The sequence below is a fragment of the Bombus huntii genome, chromosome 2, assembly GCF_024542735.1.
Source record: "Bombus huntii isolate Logan2020A chromosome 2, iyBomHunt1.1, whole genome shotgun sequence".
Classification (NCBI taxonomy): Eukaryota; Metazoa; Arthropoda; class Insecta; order Hymenoptera; family Apidae; genus Bombus; species Bombus huntii.
Genome location: NC_066239.1, coordinates 5,159,995 through 5,174,114, shown reverse-complemented (window position 1 = coordinate 5,174,114; position 14,120 = coordinate 5,159,995). Strand labels below are relative to the sequence as shown.

Genomic DNA, 14,120 nt, shown 5'->3' with positions numbered 1-14,120 from the left:
AAGATGTAAATGAAAGGAAGAACCACAAATTCTTAGAAAATAAATATGTTTAATGTAAGAAAGTTTATATATACAGAATGAAAATGCGTGTGCAAGTGAGCGCGTATTACTCTAAACGCAAACGAGAACTTCCTCATCATGCATACATCACAGTGTCAAATATACATTTACCGCACAGATACGTACGATAGAAAAATCGTCCGAATTATTACAAGTGAAAAATCGAATAAGAAGGAAAGTTGTGTCGCAAGTAACAATAAATCAGGGTGACCATTTTTCTCAATATTAAACAAGAATTCTTCTTCTGTGTATCTTGTATATATATAATATATATATATCGTATAAAATTATATTAAAAGACATTGTAAAATGTTTTCAAAAGACAACGTATACAAAATTATTTTTTGGTCACCCTACATTGAAATACAAATATTCTTCTACAACTGCAATGGTGCACTGAACGTGTTGTGTTTTTTATGTCTCGGTGGAGCGACAGGTGGACTTTCAGGTGTCAGCAACCGCCTCGTCATAAGCCACTTTTTGGCTCGGCCAGAGTGATAATAATACGAGTAAAGCAATGCCATAGCCGCCAGCACAACCAGCAGGCACGTACCAGCGATAATGATACTGAATAACCAATATGGCCCACTTGGTTCTGGCACCAATGTTGTGTCTGTTGGCGATTTTTCTTCTGGGATCGATTTCGTCGGTGGTTCTGCTGGTGGTCGAGGTGAAAGAGGCTCCACGTCATCCCCGATGCTAATATCAGCACAAGCACGAAATTCCTCTTGAGGACCACAACCCACGGCTCCTGTGCGGACATAGTGTTAGTATACTTTCATAGTTTAATATTTTATGTATTTTTTAATGGAATTATGTGCAACTTTTCCTTTATAATTTGTGTATTTGTCATTTTTATATATTTATTCTGTACCAAAATTATTTTGCAAATCTTATCCTCGTAATTCACGATGTATAATGGTATATCGTATAGGGTTTCAAGATTTATTTGATTTTTCTGATCTGTTTTCGATACATTGAGATTTAATCGCAAATAATGTTGAAAGTAAAATTGTTAAATTACATCGTAATTATTGTGGATGTAAACTAACGCATTTAGGAATCCTAAATACGTTATTAGTATATCAAAATATATTATTATATAATATATTATTTGATAATATATTAATATAAATATATTATATATAAGTATAATATAATATATTATTATATAATATATATATTTGAAATAAAGTTGAAATAATGTTTGTATACGAGATTTGAAGATAATAAAATGGTTGCTTAAAGATGAACTTCATCGAGAATATTAATTGTTCTGAAGCAACCATTTAATGTGAATATTATGTAATATTTAGTAATTTAGTACGTACATGTACCTATTAATAGTTGAAACTTTCCATCTGTATTTCGATAGAATACTAATATTATTTACTTGTGTAATAAGAATTAGCTTGACAAAATATTTAGCTTCAATACGAACTAAGAAATTGCTTGTAGTTATTCTTAAAAAGAAATACAAAATCTCTCATTTATATAAATTCTCAGAAATGTTAACTTACAAAATATATATCTTTTCATATCAATAATAGATTTTTCAAAATCCATTAAAGTTCTTTAAATGCGAATTATCATAACAATTACCGATAACAAATAAGAGTATTTATTAGTATTAGCAGTTTGGTAGTACGACTAGTAACAATCAATATTCACATTAAAATATTTCCTAAACTAATGAATTTTCATATAGCTTGATATAACTTATTTATCAATTAAAGCATGTATAATTCCATTTAAAATAACTCCAACCTTTTACGTTTTCTAGAAAAAGAAAATATTTTAGAAATTTTTCCTCGCGCTATTTATTGATGACTAAAAAATATCGATTAATTTTACGTGCAAATTTGTTCTATTAAATTACGCCTTATATATAGCCGTAACATTTCTATTTGATTTCTTTAAAATATGAAAAGGTAATTCAATTTATCCTACTTTATTCTTCGTATAATTAACAATTTAATCGTTTTCGCCCCTTCGAACAAACGCTTCATTCAACAAACTTTTCTCAATAAACCTAAAATCCAATCTCTATGCACCGCTTCAACAACAATCTCTTCGATACCTACGTGAGGTCGAAGCTTTTGTCGCAAACGGCGTCTCTCGAATATGCATCCTGCCCGGTGGCTCGAACAAAACGCGGGTTAATGTTCGTTCCGGAATTACGTGGAACAGAGATTCGTTCCAGTGAAAAACTCGTGCCCAAGTACGGTTATTCAAAGATAGTGCGACAGCTATCTGCTCGCATTCGAATTTCGAGTGCGCGAGAAGCATCGTGAATACAATATTGTCGACGAGTAAAACGCTGAAAACGTCGTACAATACCTGTTCCGTTTCCACAGTCGCCCCAATTATTTCCAGCCACGTATCTCCATTGAAAGACGCATTGGGCGCAAGTCAGGTCGTCCGGTAGTTTGTAGAAAGCCTCGAAAATTTTGTTTCCAGGCCCGGGATAATATCTGATCGATTCGTTCTTCGAGCGTAGCAGGTGTTGGTCCAGACATTCCTGATCAACTTCTTTGCCCTTGTAGGTCATCGAGCACGTGCGAAACTCGAAGTAACCGTGATGGTTGGCCGTAAGTTCCACGCGAACCGGTATCACCGAACCTGTTCGATATTTCCTTACTATCACTCCGTTTCCGAATTTGCCGCCGGTCTCGTGCAGACGAGGCTGTAACGATACAGTTTTCTTTTCTTTTTCAGGGCAACTTCCAGAAAGTTTTCTGTGAAACGTAATGATCCGTTGCGAATTGCTTTGGTCTTTGTTAGAGAAGATACGCGCTCTACGTGTACAAAGGAATTTTGATTACCTTTGGTTGTAATTAATTGTCGATTATCAATTTATACAACGTTTAATGTTTAATATTGACATAATAATTGTAGTATAATTATAATATTTAATTTGTATTTATCATATAATATTATATTTATATATTTATATAATTATAACATTAAATAATTATATCAAATATTATAATTATGTTTAATATAAGCAGAGCATGTACATGTACGTAGACACTTGATTCCTAAAGAAAACTTACTACTTTTACAAAATGTAGGATTATAGTTGCCCGAGTTACTTTTGGATCTTGATATAAGTTTCAACTTCACATTGAAGATTATAAATCTCCTGGAAGAAACTTTATATTATACGTGAAAAATGAATGATGTACGTAACACGTTACGAAGCCTAACTCTGGAAAGTTATGAGATACATCACAGTTTGGTGGAAGTAGTTACGAAAATACGATCGTAAAATTCCTAATAATTACGTTCTGTTATCCAGTTAACGAGATGTAAAGTTGGGGAAGAGTAAGTCGTAAAAGGTTTCTACGAGATTTAAGTGTGTTGATATAATCGATTACAACAGTCGAAGGAATATCTTTTAGTCAATGTTGAATTGATAGGAGATTCGAATGAACATCTTTGAAAAATTTAAAGCGGCATTATACTATTATATTGACAATAATACTATCGTTTGCAAACGTTTCTACCGTATTATATAATTTCTTAAATTTATGTTGAACTCCCTTTTATTTTGTAAGATTAAAGTATTATAATTTATTTTATTCATTTATCGAAAATATAGAAATTTGCGGTTTCAATTAACTATAAAAGGCCTATATATACATATGTGCCAATATATTAACTATTACGTTTAACTACTTGATTTAGTTAATTTCCATCGTTACAATTAGAATTCGTTCAACTTCGATGAAAATCGTTTCTTGTTTAACTTTCACATTTTATTCGTTGTTCGTTCGTTTTAGTCGTCAGATTTGTTCAAGCTACGGAACTCCTGTATAGTTAACTAAAAAAAAAAAAAACTGTTTAAATTGCGGAAAACAAAATAAACCAAGTTTAAACGAATAAACCGCAGAATGTAAAGTAAAGCAATTGCACGCGTTGAATGTAAAAAATTCGAATGCGAGTACAATCGTTTTTGTACAATTCATGCATATAAATTATCAAAAATAACCAAAAGCAAAGTATTTGTCGTGTCGTTTAATTAAAATAATCCCGATATTTAAATAAATAATTAAAACGTATACATTCTATACCACTTTATTCCCTCCAATTCTCGTCGGATAATAGTTTTTCCCCTTTTATCTTCGCATTTGACAATTAAACAAGAAAATGTAAGCTTGTAGTTCTGTAAGGTATATATTTTCGGGACTAGTGTTGAAACTCGTGGTATTGTTGCAGCGGGCGTATGTCCACCCGACAGACCGGAAAACCGCAAATAGTAATTTATTCTATGTCGCAAGAATGTTGCCAGGTGATAATTACACGAAACCTCACAATGGAATCGTCTCGTCCGATGCACCTGCCTTTCTTCTTTTTTACGATTTAATGCTATTTTTTATTCAATGTTACAATGGTTCACTTTTCTCTTTTATCTTTCTGTGTTAAGCGAACAATACGATAATCGAGAGATACAGGCAACGTTTACGTATTTTAACAGTAAGTAACTTTCTTTCTTCCATTTATCCGATTTAATGCTATTTTCTTATTTGATGTTAGAGAGGTTTACTTTTCCATTCGATGTTTCCGTGTCGAGTATGCGATACGTCGAGCAGAAGATACGCTGAACGTTTTCATCTAGTAATAAGTAAATGTTTGACTGTAATTACATTACTGTTAAGCCAACTTATTGCAAATGCAGACAACGCATGAGTGTAAAGATATGCTGATTAATAAAGTCGGATAGTAATGAATTGATAGTGCGCGGTTGCGCTCGGGGAAAAAACGAATTTACGAGGAAAGGAAAGCTCTTTAAACAATTCAACTTTTTCCGCTGCTACCCTTCTTTTTTATGTTTGCAAGCAAAATAGAGGCATAGCTTGTCCCAGTTACGTGATTAACGCTTGTATATATTTAGCGGAATTTTTCATCGTGAGGTTTAGGTAAACTAAAACCAAGTTTTCGACTAAAAAATAGACAACGTTAACCGTTCGCATAGAATAAATTTACTTACCCTGAATATAATTATCTGTTCGCGAAACAAGATTTTAGACGAAAATCGCAAATGAAGGAAATCGTAATCAAAACTAGAATCAAATTTAAAGTTGGGTTGAAGTTTTAAGACGATAGGAAGACGAAAATTCAAGCGAGAAAACGAAATTATTTCTTCTCTAACAAATCCTCTGTTATTACATTTTCCACGTCGTTATTACATCGAATTAAAATTTCAATATGAGAAGAATACTAAATTTTAAGTGGAAACGTAAAATTATTAATTTTCTAATAAATTCTCTTCTCCTCCGTCTCCTAGCGTTATTACATCGAATCAATTTAACGTGCCAAACAAATTTTAAGCAGAGATGGAGAGCACAGTGCGTGAAATTGATCGATGGCGCGCAATAACGATAAAAGTTGTTCGATCCTATGAGCGAGCATTTTTTCCAGCAGTTTTCAACGCCGTTACACGCCTGATACTCTGTGTCGTTATTTGGGTCATTTGGCCTGCCGATTCCGCGCTACGCTTCCTTATAAGAATTTCAAGCGCTTCAAATTTAATACAGTTAGGCTCCAGTTCGCGTAGGAGTTGAGGCTTCCTGGAAAAGTCCCGTTGGGTAAATTTCGATTCGACAACTGAAGTATCGTGTGGACAAAATGAGAACGGGGAATTTGCCATTTTTGGCATACCGACGAGATGTTCAAAATTTATTGAAATTTATTTTTAACATTATTATTCAAATTTATTTTTATACGTGAAAAGATTATCGTTTGAAACTTGAAAACTATTTATGGAGATATCCTACTTAAAATTGACGCTGATCTGAAATTACAAAATGAGTAGCTCAAAAGTATAACAGGACAATCGTCATTCAAAATGTGTTGAGATAATCTTCCGAGAATCGTTTTGTAATTGGCCCTCGCTATCTTGTTCATAGTATATATCTATATAGTAATACATACATATATTTGCATATGTATCATAATTAACTAAATATATGTAATATAACTAGGCGAAATTTATTTAGCTTCGTTGCATTTTGTACACTTGTTAAATTTGTCTGGTAACAATTTTATATACACGACCATATTAACGTGGATTATGTGTATTAGAATCGTCAATTTTAAATTAGAAGCAAACCTTTTCATCGATCCAGAAAGTTCACTTTAAATCGTCCGTTTCCCCGTTATTGTCGCGCGTGGTATCCAACTACGTTTCATTTCCGAATACGACAAATAGACTATATCTCACGAGGAATAAAACGATTTGAAATATTTGTGAAAGCTAGATAATTACTATTACGTGATAATATATATATATAATAAATATACAAAGGTATTTAATTTATTTTATTTGTTATATGCGAAATTATTTTCTTTCTTTGTTGTTAAAGAGAAATTAAACCTGGAAGAAAATAATTATATTTAATCTACACACTCGTAACTATCGAGCACCAAACTTAATTATTCGTCAACTACCATAATTTCATGCATTTGTTGGCGATAATATTCACTGTATCTTTTGCAACTATATTATATGAATTTTAAAGAAAAACTAAACGTGTACGTACATATGTCTCGGTATTCGAAAAGAAATTTTGTGACATGTTACCCTTACATGATACACCCTTCTTTTTCTTTCACTTATGTGTACTCTTTGTCGTGCATTCTTATCATGCTATGACAGTTCCGTAAAAAATTCATCTCTTACCGTTGGCGCGTCCCAAGCATCGCCGCATATTCCGCATTTTCCCTTATTTCGTTGCCACTGTCTGGTAAATCCTCCGCAATAGCATTCATGGTCGTTGTAATCGTGCGGGGTATCGAAACCATACCTCCACATCGAGGCTCTCGATGGTGGTTCTATCAGTCTTCCATGGGCTGAAACTTGCCGCACGACTAGCACGCTCACGAAAAATAGCAAACTGAAAGTCTGGAGACGCATCGTTGCAGTGACAAAATCTGGCCCCTGAAATTTTCAATATACACACACGTAAATTTCGTTGCGTTCTTATCTGCTAAATTTTCGTAAATACTGCGGAAACTTGATTGTTCGAATTAATTGTAACACACGCTGTTCGAACGATCGAATAACTTTGTTACCATATAAGACATCATTTACTTTGAACTATCTTATAAATATTCGCTTTTAGTGAGAAGCTCTTTTTGAATAAACAGTAGCTGAAATTGCAGGTCCCTGGTAAAGTTTTAAAAAAATCACGTTCTTTCAGGTTAATTAACTATTCAGTTTGAAGTAGGAGAAATGAAAAGCTGGCGTACGTACTTTAGAACCTTCGTAATTAACATGTACAAGTGGCTACGGTAAAAAGTAATTTTCCATTTATGTGTATAAAACAAGCAGCTTTAACTATATCGTTTGAATAGTCTGAAAAGTGTAAGAGTATTTAAGACAATGTTTAAAGACTTTTCACCGATCCCGATTTTCATTAAAAAAGTTAATGCAAATTAAATTTCTAAATTGCTCAAATTTTGAACAATTCCAAAGATCAACGTTACCACTTCAGAAAATTCATATTCGATATCTACGTTTACGTGACATGTATAAGAAAAGTTAGCGAACATTTGAACCTTCTAAATTCTCTTTAAACGCTTTGGAAAAAGTCTGTTTTTGTCCTCTCGAAATTCGAACGAAACAACATTTGCTTTATCCCGTTTATTTTATTTCTCTGCCATTCGTCCATTAGACGATCCAAACGCGTTCTAACGAAAGCAGAAACACAATTTCTCCGAGACGAGCATTTTGCCTAACACGGACATTTAAACACGAGCAATAAATGAAACTTCATTCCACGAGTGATCTGGTTGGTGATTCCACTGTTCAGCTTCACTTTCGACGATGCGTGACGTTGCAATAATTTTACGTGCACAGTTGCCTCACGTTCAACGACTATAATATCTTCGCCGTAAATACGTTTCAACGAATAACGAGGGAACAATATTCCTAAAACAACATGCAGCAATATGGGACGCGAGAGGTAAGGACACAAAGTTGCTGGAAAACGAGATTTTAACAAAGCTTTGAAGCCGAACTCGACTATATTTCGCTGGAATGTATCGAGTAAGCTGGAAGGCACCGAGCTACAGTCACAAAGGAGAAACTGGCAAACCGGTTGCCGCAACGCCCGCCATCGGTGTAAAGTACTGTAAACGCGTTATCAGAAGCAACGTGGATGTCGTGTGTAAAGATATCACCATGACAAAAGTTAATATCGCGAAACCTTTGTGAATAGTCTAGAGACGACGAAACTCGAGAGCCGCCGAATACGCGTCTTCTTTTTCTTCTTCGCCGTTGTACAAAAATATTAGGCAAAAGATAATTTATAAATCTTTTAGCCGATATTTGTATCGCTGATTTATAACATTTTTATCGAAAATTAGTCGTTTGGAATTAATTGACAGAGGTTGTAACGATATGCTGAGATACGATTGAATTAAAAGCAGAGTAAGTTACGATCAAATACTTATGTGGAGAGTGAAAAACAAACAAAACGGTTGTAAATTGTAATGATGATTGCTTGGTTAAAGACTAAGCTTAAAGTAGCGTTTACGAACGGAATTGAACGGAGCTATTATTGCTCGAATCGATTTTTATTTATATTTTGAACCGTTGATAGCTGTATAAGCGTTATAGGTGGCAGAATCTTTGCTTTCGATATTTCTTTTGGAAAGAGGGGCTTCTGTTAAAACTCTGTATGCTTCTAAACGTGTTAAAACGTTGTTATATTATCGATATTATAATATATTATAAATATGTTACATTATTCGACGTTTAAGAAGACATATTATATTATTTGCTATAGAAGATTGAAAATTCATGATAAAATTCTGTAAATGAATATGATTTATGATTTAATATAGAACATTATATATTCTTATTTTAGTTTCTTTATTTTATTCTCAATTTCATATTTGGAAAAATACATATGTATACCACTGTTCCAACGAATCCTTGATTTATTGTTATCCTTGAATGCTTCTCTAATTAGGTTTGCTACAAATTTGTTATTGGAAATATTAATTTTATAGCAAGTTTTATCCTTTGTTCGCGTTACTTGAGTTATCGGCACATAATGTCTCGTATCGTGCGATACGACATGAAGCGAACGTCGACAGACAAGTTGAAAGTGCAAAACTTTCGACGTGGAAGTGAACTTTGATAATTTATCAGATGTGAATTTTAAATATCTAATTTTCTTCCTGCATAAAGTTTCTAAGATGGAAACTTTACGGGTTACGTTACGGGTTCTCGATTGCCCTTGTAAATTGTTCTTTATTCTACGTTCAACTATAAAAAATGTTTATTACCATTGTGGTGTATGCGAATAAAAAAATCTAATGAAGCAGATTTCAGAAAATCGATACTTTTAAGAGAATGTTATTCAAACATCTATTCACATATAAAGTATTTATATATAAAGCGTTTTTTACTCAAAAAAAGAGAAAGAAAAAATTCATATATATAATATTATTTCTAAAAAGATACAAAAAAGATCATACAAACTATATGCAGTAGAATGAACATAAAATTATACTCATTTCCGTAATTAATTACTGTTCTAATATATAATATGATAATTATTTAGATATTTTAAGGTATAATATCACACTTGGTCAAACAAAAATCCTCTTAATCACTAAAATACTTTAACCCTCTGCATCTCGATAATTCTTATATTATGATCGATTAGCAACTTCGAAACGCATCTACGACGAAGCTTTTTACAGCCAAAAGTTTCGTTTTCTAAAGAAAAGTGTTATTAGAAACCTATATACTGATGCAACAAAAAATTTCTCTCATAAGAATTCTACTTAAATTAATAATAATAAACATACTATGACACGATCCAATTAAATACATGTGGAATATTTAAAAAGTAGGTAGCCTGAACGCACGAGAAAGAGAGACACACGATCGATCTACGAAACACGGATCGAAATAGTAATCTAAAGTCTGAAGCGATAGACGCGGGGAAGAAGCGACGACCCGACTCTCCCAGAGAAGCATAGATTCGGAATACATTAAGTTTAATGAAAGATCTGAACCGCACAATATGATATCTCTTCTCGAAGTGAGAAAATTCGAAATCGTGGTCACAGTCCAGGATGAACGAACGCGACCTACGTACGAATCGGTAGTTCGCGAGGCGAAAATTCACCGCCTGCGAGGAAAATGGAAATTTAGTAGCGCAAACTAGGTTCAAGGGAAAACAAGCAAACTGAAGTCTCCATTCGTGCAGACGTAGGCGGAGAGGGACGGAGGATAAGGATCGATAATGTAAAGCAGCTCGAGTTCTCTACCTGTGCCAGAAATTCGGCTTTCTGTGTTGGCATTAATTAACAAGAAAAATCCGAGCTATCGTTTGCCAAGCCAAGCGAAATCTGTTTCAAGAACGTTATACGTGGGAAATGTTTGCCGGTAATTAGAAGACACGGTGGAAAAAGGAGTGGCAGGGTAAGGTAAATTTATTGGGCGAAGACTCCAGTGTCGATGGCGTCTGATGGAAGTTTGCTCTTTTACCTGTTTTAATTAATGGCCCAAGAAACTGACGGGCAAAGGTTGAAAAAAAGATATTTAACGAACAGAGAAGAAAGTAGAAGATCCCAAGTTTTCATAAAGAGAAACGTCGAATGGTCTCGAGAACGTGGATCGATACAGTAAATCAATTCTAGTGCAGCAGGTAACAATGCGTAATATTTAATAGTGAGTTTCGAGTATCACGTTAGCTGGTATGTAGGTCAACGACGAGGTACAACGAGAGTTAAAATCGTTTCTTTCTCTTTTTTTTTACTCGACTGTGCTCCGAGAACGAAGACAAAAATACACGATATTCATTAGAATTTACGATTTAATGTAATTTAGAAATTTCGTGCGGATATAATTCTCAGGAGAGTGATATATTGCTGTGGAATAACGTTATAACATTTTGCAAATATTATATATTTTCTGTACTTTATGTACTAACCTGTCGCCTTATTCGTACAAGACATACGCCCTGTTTGCTCTTCTACGATGATAATCTAAAGTCAACAACCGTACAAAAATTAGAGATAAAAGTGAGTCGAAAGACCATATTTTCATGTTTGAAGATATCGAAAAAAAGAAATTAACCTGCTAGCTACTATTATATGGCTATATAGGTAAATATTATGTGTTTCTATTTCCTCTAAGATTTACTTTTTATATAAAGGACTCATCATATTTCTAAGAGAGATTTTGCTAATGCGCCACTTTACAAAGCATTTCCCCTCCTTTGTTCTTCCCTTATTGTCCACTGTAATAGCATGGAAAGTTACTGTGTTAACGTTAAATTACTGCACTAATACACCATCCTGTTTATTTTATTAAAACACTACTAATAAGCCATTACACCGGTACACGACTTTTTAACATTCAACCATTCAATAACATTTTATATATTACCCTATTTCATAACTCTCCACCTACCATCCGTATATTCTACCTTGTTAATAATTAACTAACATAGTTGGCTACTTCACCAATAAAATACTCTGCTCGTACACCGTTGCACAAACATTACTTTACCGCTAATTACTACACTGCTATATTACTGTATTACCTAAACCAATACATTACCCTATATCAACATACTCCTTAAACGGTCCTCAATATGTTCTACATACGAGACTATTATTACATTCCGAAAGCCACTCTACCCATGCACTATGTTTCTTGCAATCCTTTCTCCCTGCACAATAAAAGCCTGCGACTCGACTGTTTCAACCAGCACAGTTCTATGGTAACCGGAACTCGACACCGAACCGGTATTCAGGGTCAAAAGTCTGGTTGTACACGTACCGTGTGCGCGAAAGGAACTAAGGCGCAGCTCTGTTTGTCGGGACGATACACGGCTTTGGCATCTGTCGTCGTTGAATCAGGCCCACGGAGAAGGCCCAGACTCCAGACCCCGGTCAGGCAACGACTGAACTCGACTTTACTCGCCGCGATCCACGGACCCTCAGCCACGTGGGAGTAGGTCATTAGAACGAGACACTCGCCCGTATTCACGCCATGAATCGCCTCGATGATGCGGCCTGACACGCGAAACGTTCGCCTCTGGCACCGCGTTTCCAATCGCTTCCGCCTGAGGAAGGAAAATGCAGGAAAAGCTCTTTCCAAACGGAGTCTGTTGGACGAGAAAAATTTGAATTGCGAGCGATTTGGAGCGGAAGAGCGTAAAACGAGATATACGGATTATTCTTAGATGGATATTTTATGGAAGTTTGTAGCTTTGTAAATACAATTTACAAGATAGAAGTTGGCTTGGAAAATCTTTCATACGTTACGTGTTGTAAATGGTACACTTGGCGTACACTTTGAAAGATTTGTATTGCGAGGAAATTGGAGCATTGGAAGGGAAAGCGTATTGCAGGTTGCAGTTGAACTGCGGATATTTATGGAAATTCGTATTTTTATAGTAAATAGAATTTACAAAACAGAATTTAAATAGAAAAATGTTTTGTGTATTAAATATTGTAAAGAGTACGGTATACTTTGAAAAGTTTGAATTGCGAGGAATTGGAAGCGTTAGAGCGTAAGGCGAGATATATAATTTATAGCGGATATTTATGCAAATTCGTATTCTTCCACTAAATATAATTTGCAAAGTAGGATTTAGATGGAGAAATGTTTTATATATCTAATATTGTAAAAGAATATATTTTTAAATACTATATGCATTTTTGTATCTTCAAACTTCCCATAAATTGATATACATCTAATGTCCTGTTCGACGTTTCTCGTTTCGAATAGAAAATGATTGGAATACAAATAGTGAAATTCCGGATACAGACGAGATTATCAAAGCAAAGGAAGGTAATGAAGAAAAGTGTTCAATATATCGAGTGAAAGTTCCCGTAGCGCGAAGCAATAAATTTGGTAAAGAAACTCATGAACAAGTTTCAGGCGTGGAATATGTGCATTGTACACTTTCGATGATAAATCAGCGTCTGCGTGCGCTTTCAATAATTCTATGATTAAAAAGAAACTGATTTTGACGATACCGTGCAACAGCGAGTCGCAATAAGCAGAGTATATAGACGTAGATAAATTCCAATGAAACGTTAAAAAAAGTTGATTGACTTTATTTTTAAAACCGAAGTACAAACGCTAGCCGATGGGAGTTCTTGATGGCTTTCGGTAAATTGCATCGATACAAATTTTCCAATAGATTCTACAATTGAAAAATGAATTATTCTTGAGCAATATTTTTACAGTTCAAAGAATTTAAATCCCGAGCGATTTGTATCGAATAACGTAGCAAGGCAAGTTATTCTCTTTTATGGAAAAAAAAAATAGAAAGGAGAGAAACAATTGCAATAGTTGGTATCTATTATCTAAATCAGGTGAATTTCGATCGCGAATTAATCTCCGAAACAGATATCTTCCAATAGCTTTTAACACGATTGCAAGAAATATCACGTCCTAACGATAGGAACTCTTTGAGAGGACAGAAGATAAATTGATATCGAATATAGGTGAACTGAGACATATCAAAGGGATTTAAACGGCCCCTTTGGAAAAAAGAAATGTTGGAACTTTGCCCAACATTTGTTCCGCGAAAAGCTGCCTTCTCGACACATTTCCAATACCTTCTTTCGAACTTAAAATAAGATCCAACAGTTTCTGGAGATATTTCTTACACGAAACTAGGAACTTCGCTTACTGTAGGCTTTCTATAAAATATCTTGAAAAAAGAACAATTTTAACACGTAGCTTTCACTGCAGAATTATCTAAATATATATAGAAGCTATGCTTATTTCCATTCATTTCCTCCGATATGTGGGACGAGAATTGACGGTCTAAACAAGTAATATTCGAGAAAAGAAGGTTACGATCGTAGAAAATGACGGACGTAAAATACGAAGTATCGAATGGTTTGGAGCGATCTTTTATGCAGAAGGAGAAACTAAATTATAATGTTTGGAATCTTTAAGTCCACAATTACGGACGATGACAAATGCAAAACATTAAACTGATATGTTAGAAAAATTTGATTGCCTCTTATTGCGAAATAGAAATTTCATACGTTAAGATTTTCCTAAT

General features: G+C 34.2%; 1 protein-coding gene and 1 long non-coding RNA gene across 3 annotated transcripts; one reads left to right on the top strand and one right to left on the bottom strand.

The window, feature by feature from the left end:
- Positions 1-29: 29 nt before the first annotated feature.
- Positions 30-12,070, bottom strand: LOC126877991 (uncharacterized). 2 transcript variants are annotated; one of them, XM_050640385.1, is made up of 4 exons: positions 11,873-12,070; positions 6,746-7,003; positions 2,401-2,746; positions 30-811 (listed from the first exon to the last, which is right to left on the bottom strand). In XM_050640385.1, the coding sequence occupies exons 1-4, from the start codon at positions 12,053-12,055 to the stop codon at positions 438-440; spliced, it is 1,161 nt and encodes a 386-aa protein (XP_050496342.1). In that variant the 5' UTR covers positions 12,056-12,070; the 3' UTR covers positions 30-437. The 2 variants fall into 2 exon arrangements, with proteins under 2 accessions (XP_050496342.1, XP_050496349.1); XM_050640392.1 differs by lacking the exon at positions 11,873-12,070 and adding an exon at positions 11,651-11,760.
- Positions 678-3,044, top strand: LOC126878031 (uncharacterized). Its single transcript, XR_007695541.1, has 3 exons — positions 678-826; positions 2,521-2,651; positions 2,779-3,044. It is a non-coding gene; the product is annotated as an uncharacterized LOC126878031 (long non-coding RNA).
- Positions 12,071-14,120: the final 2,050 nt, after the last annotated feature.

What these genes read in the sequence shown, in the direction of transcription:
- LOC126877991 (XM_050640385.1), bottom strand. Translation starts at nt 12,055, where the DNA reads ATGACCTACTCCCACGTGGCTGAGGGTCCGTGGATCGCGGCGAGTAAA. An exon ending in TAGTTCCTTTCGCGCACACG is followed by an intron (nt 7,004 to 11,872) that starts GTACGTGTACAA and finishes TGAAAATTTCAG; the next exon opens with GGGCCAGATTTTGTCACTGC. An exon ending in CGACTGTGGAAACGGAACAG is followed by an intron (nt 812 to 2,400) that starts GTATTGTACGAC and finishes ATGTCCGCACAG; the next exon opens with GAGCCGTGGGTTGTGGTCCT.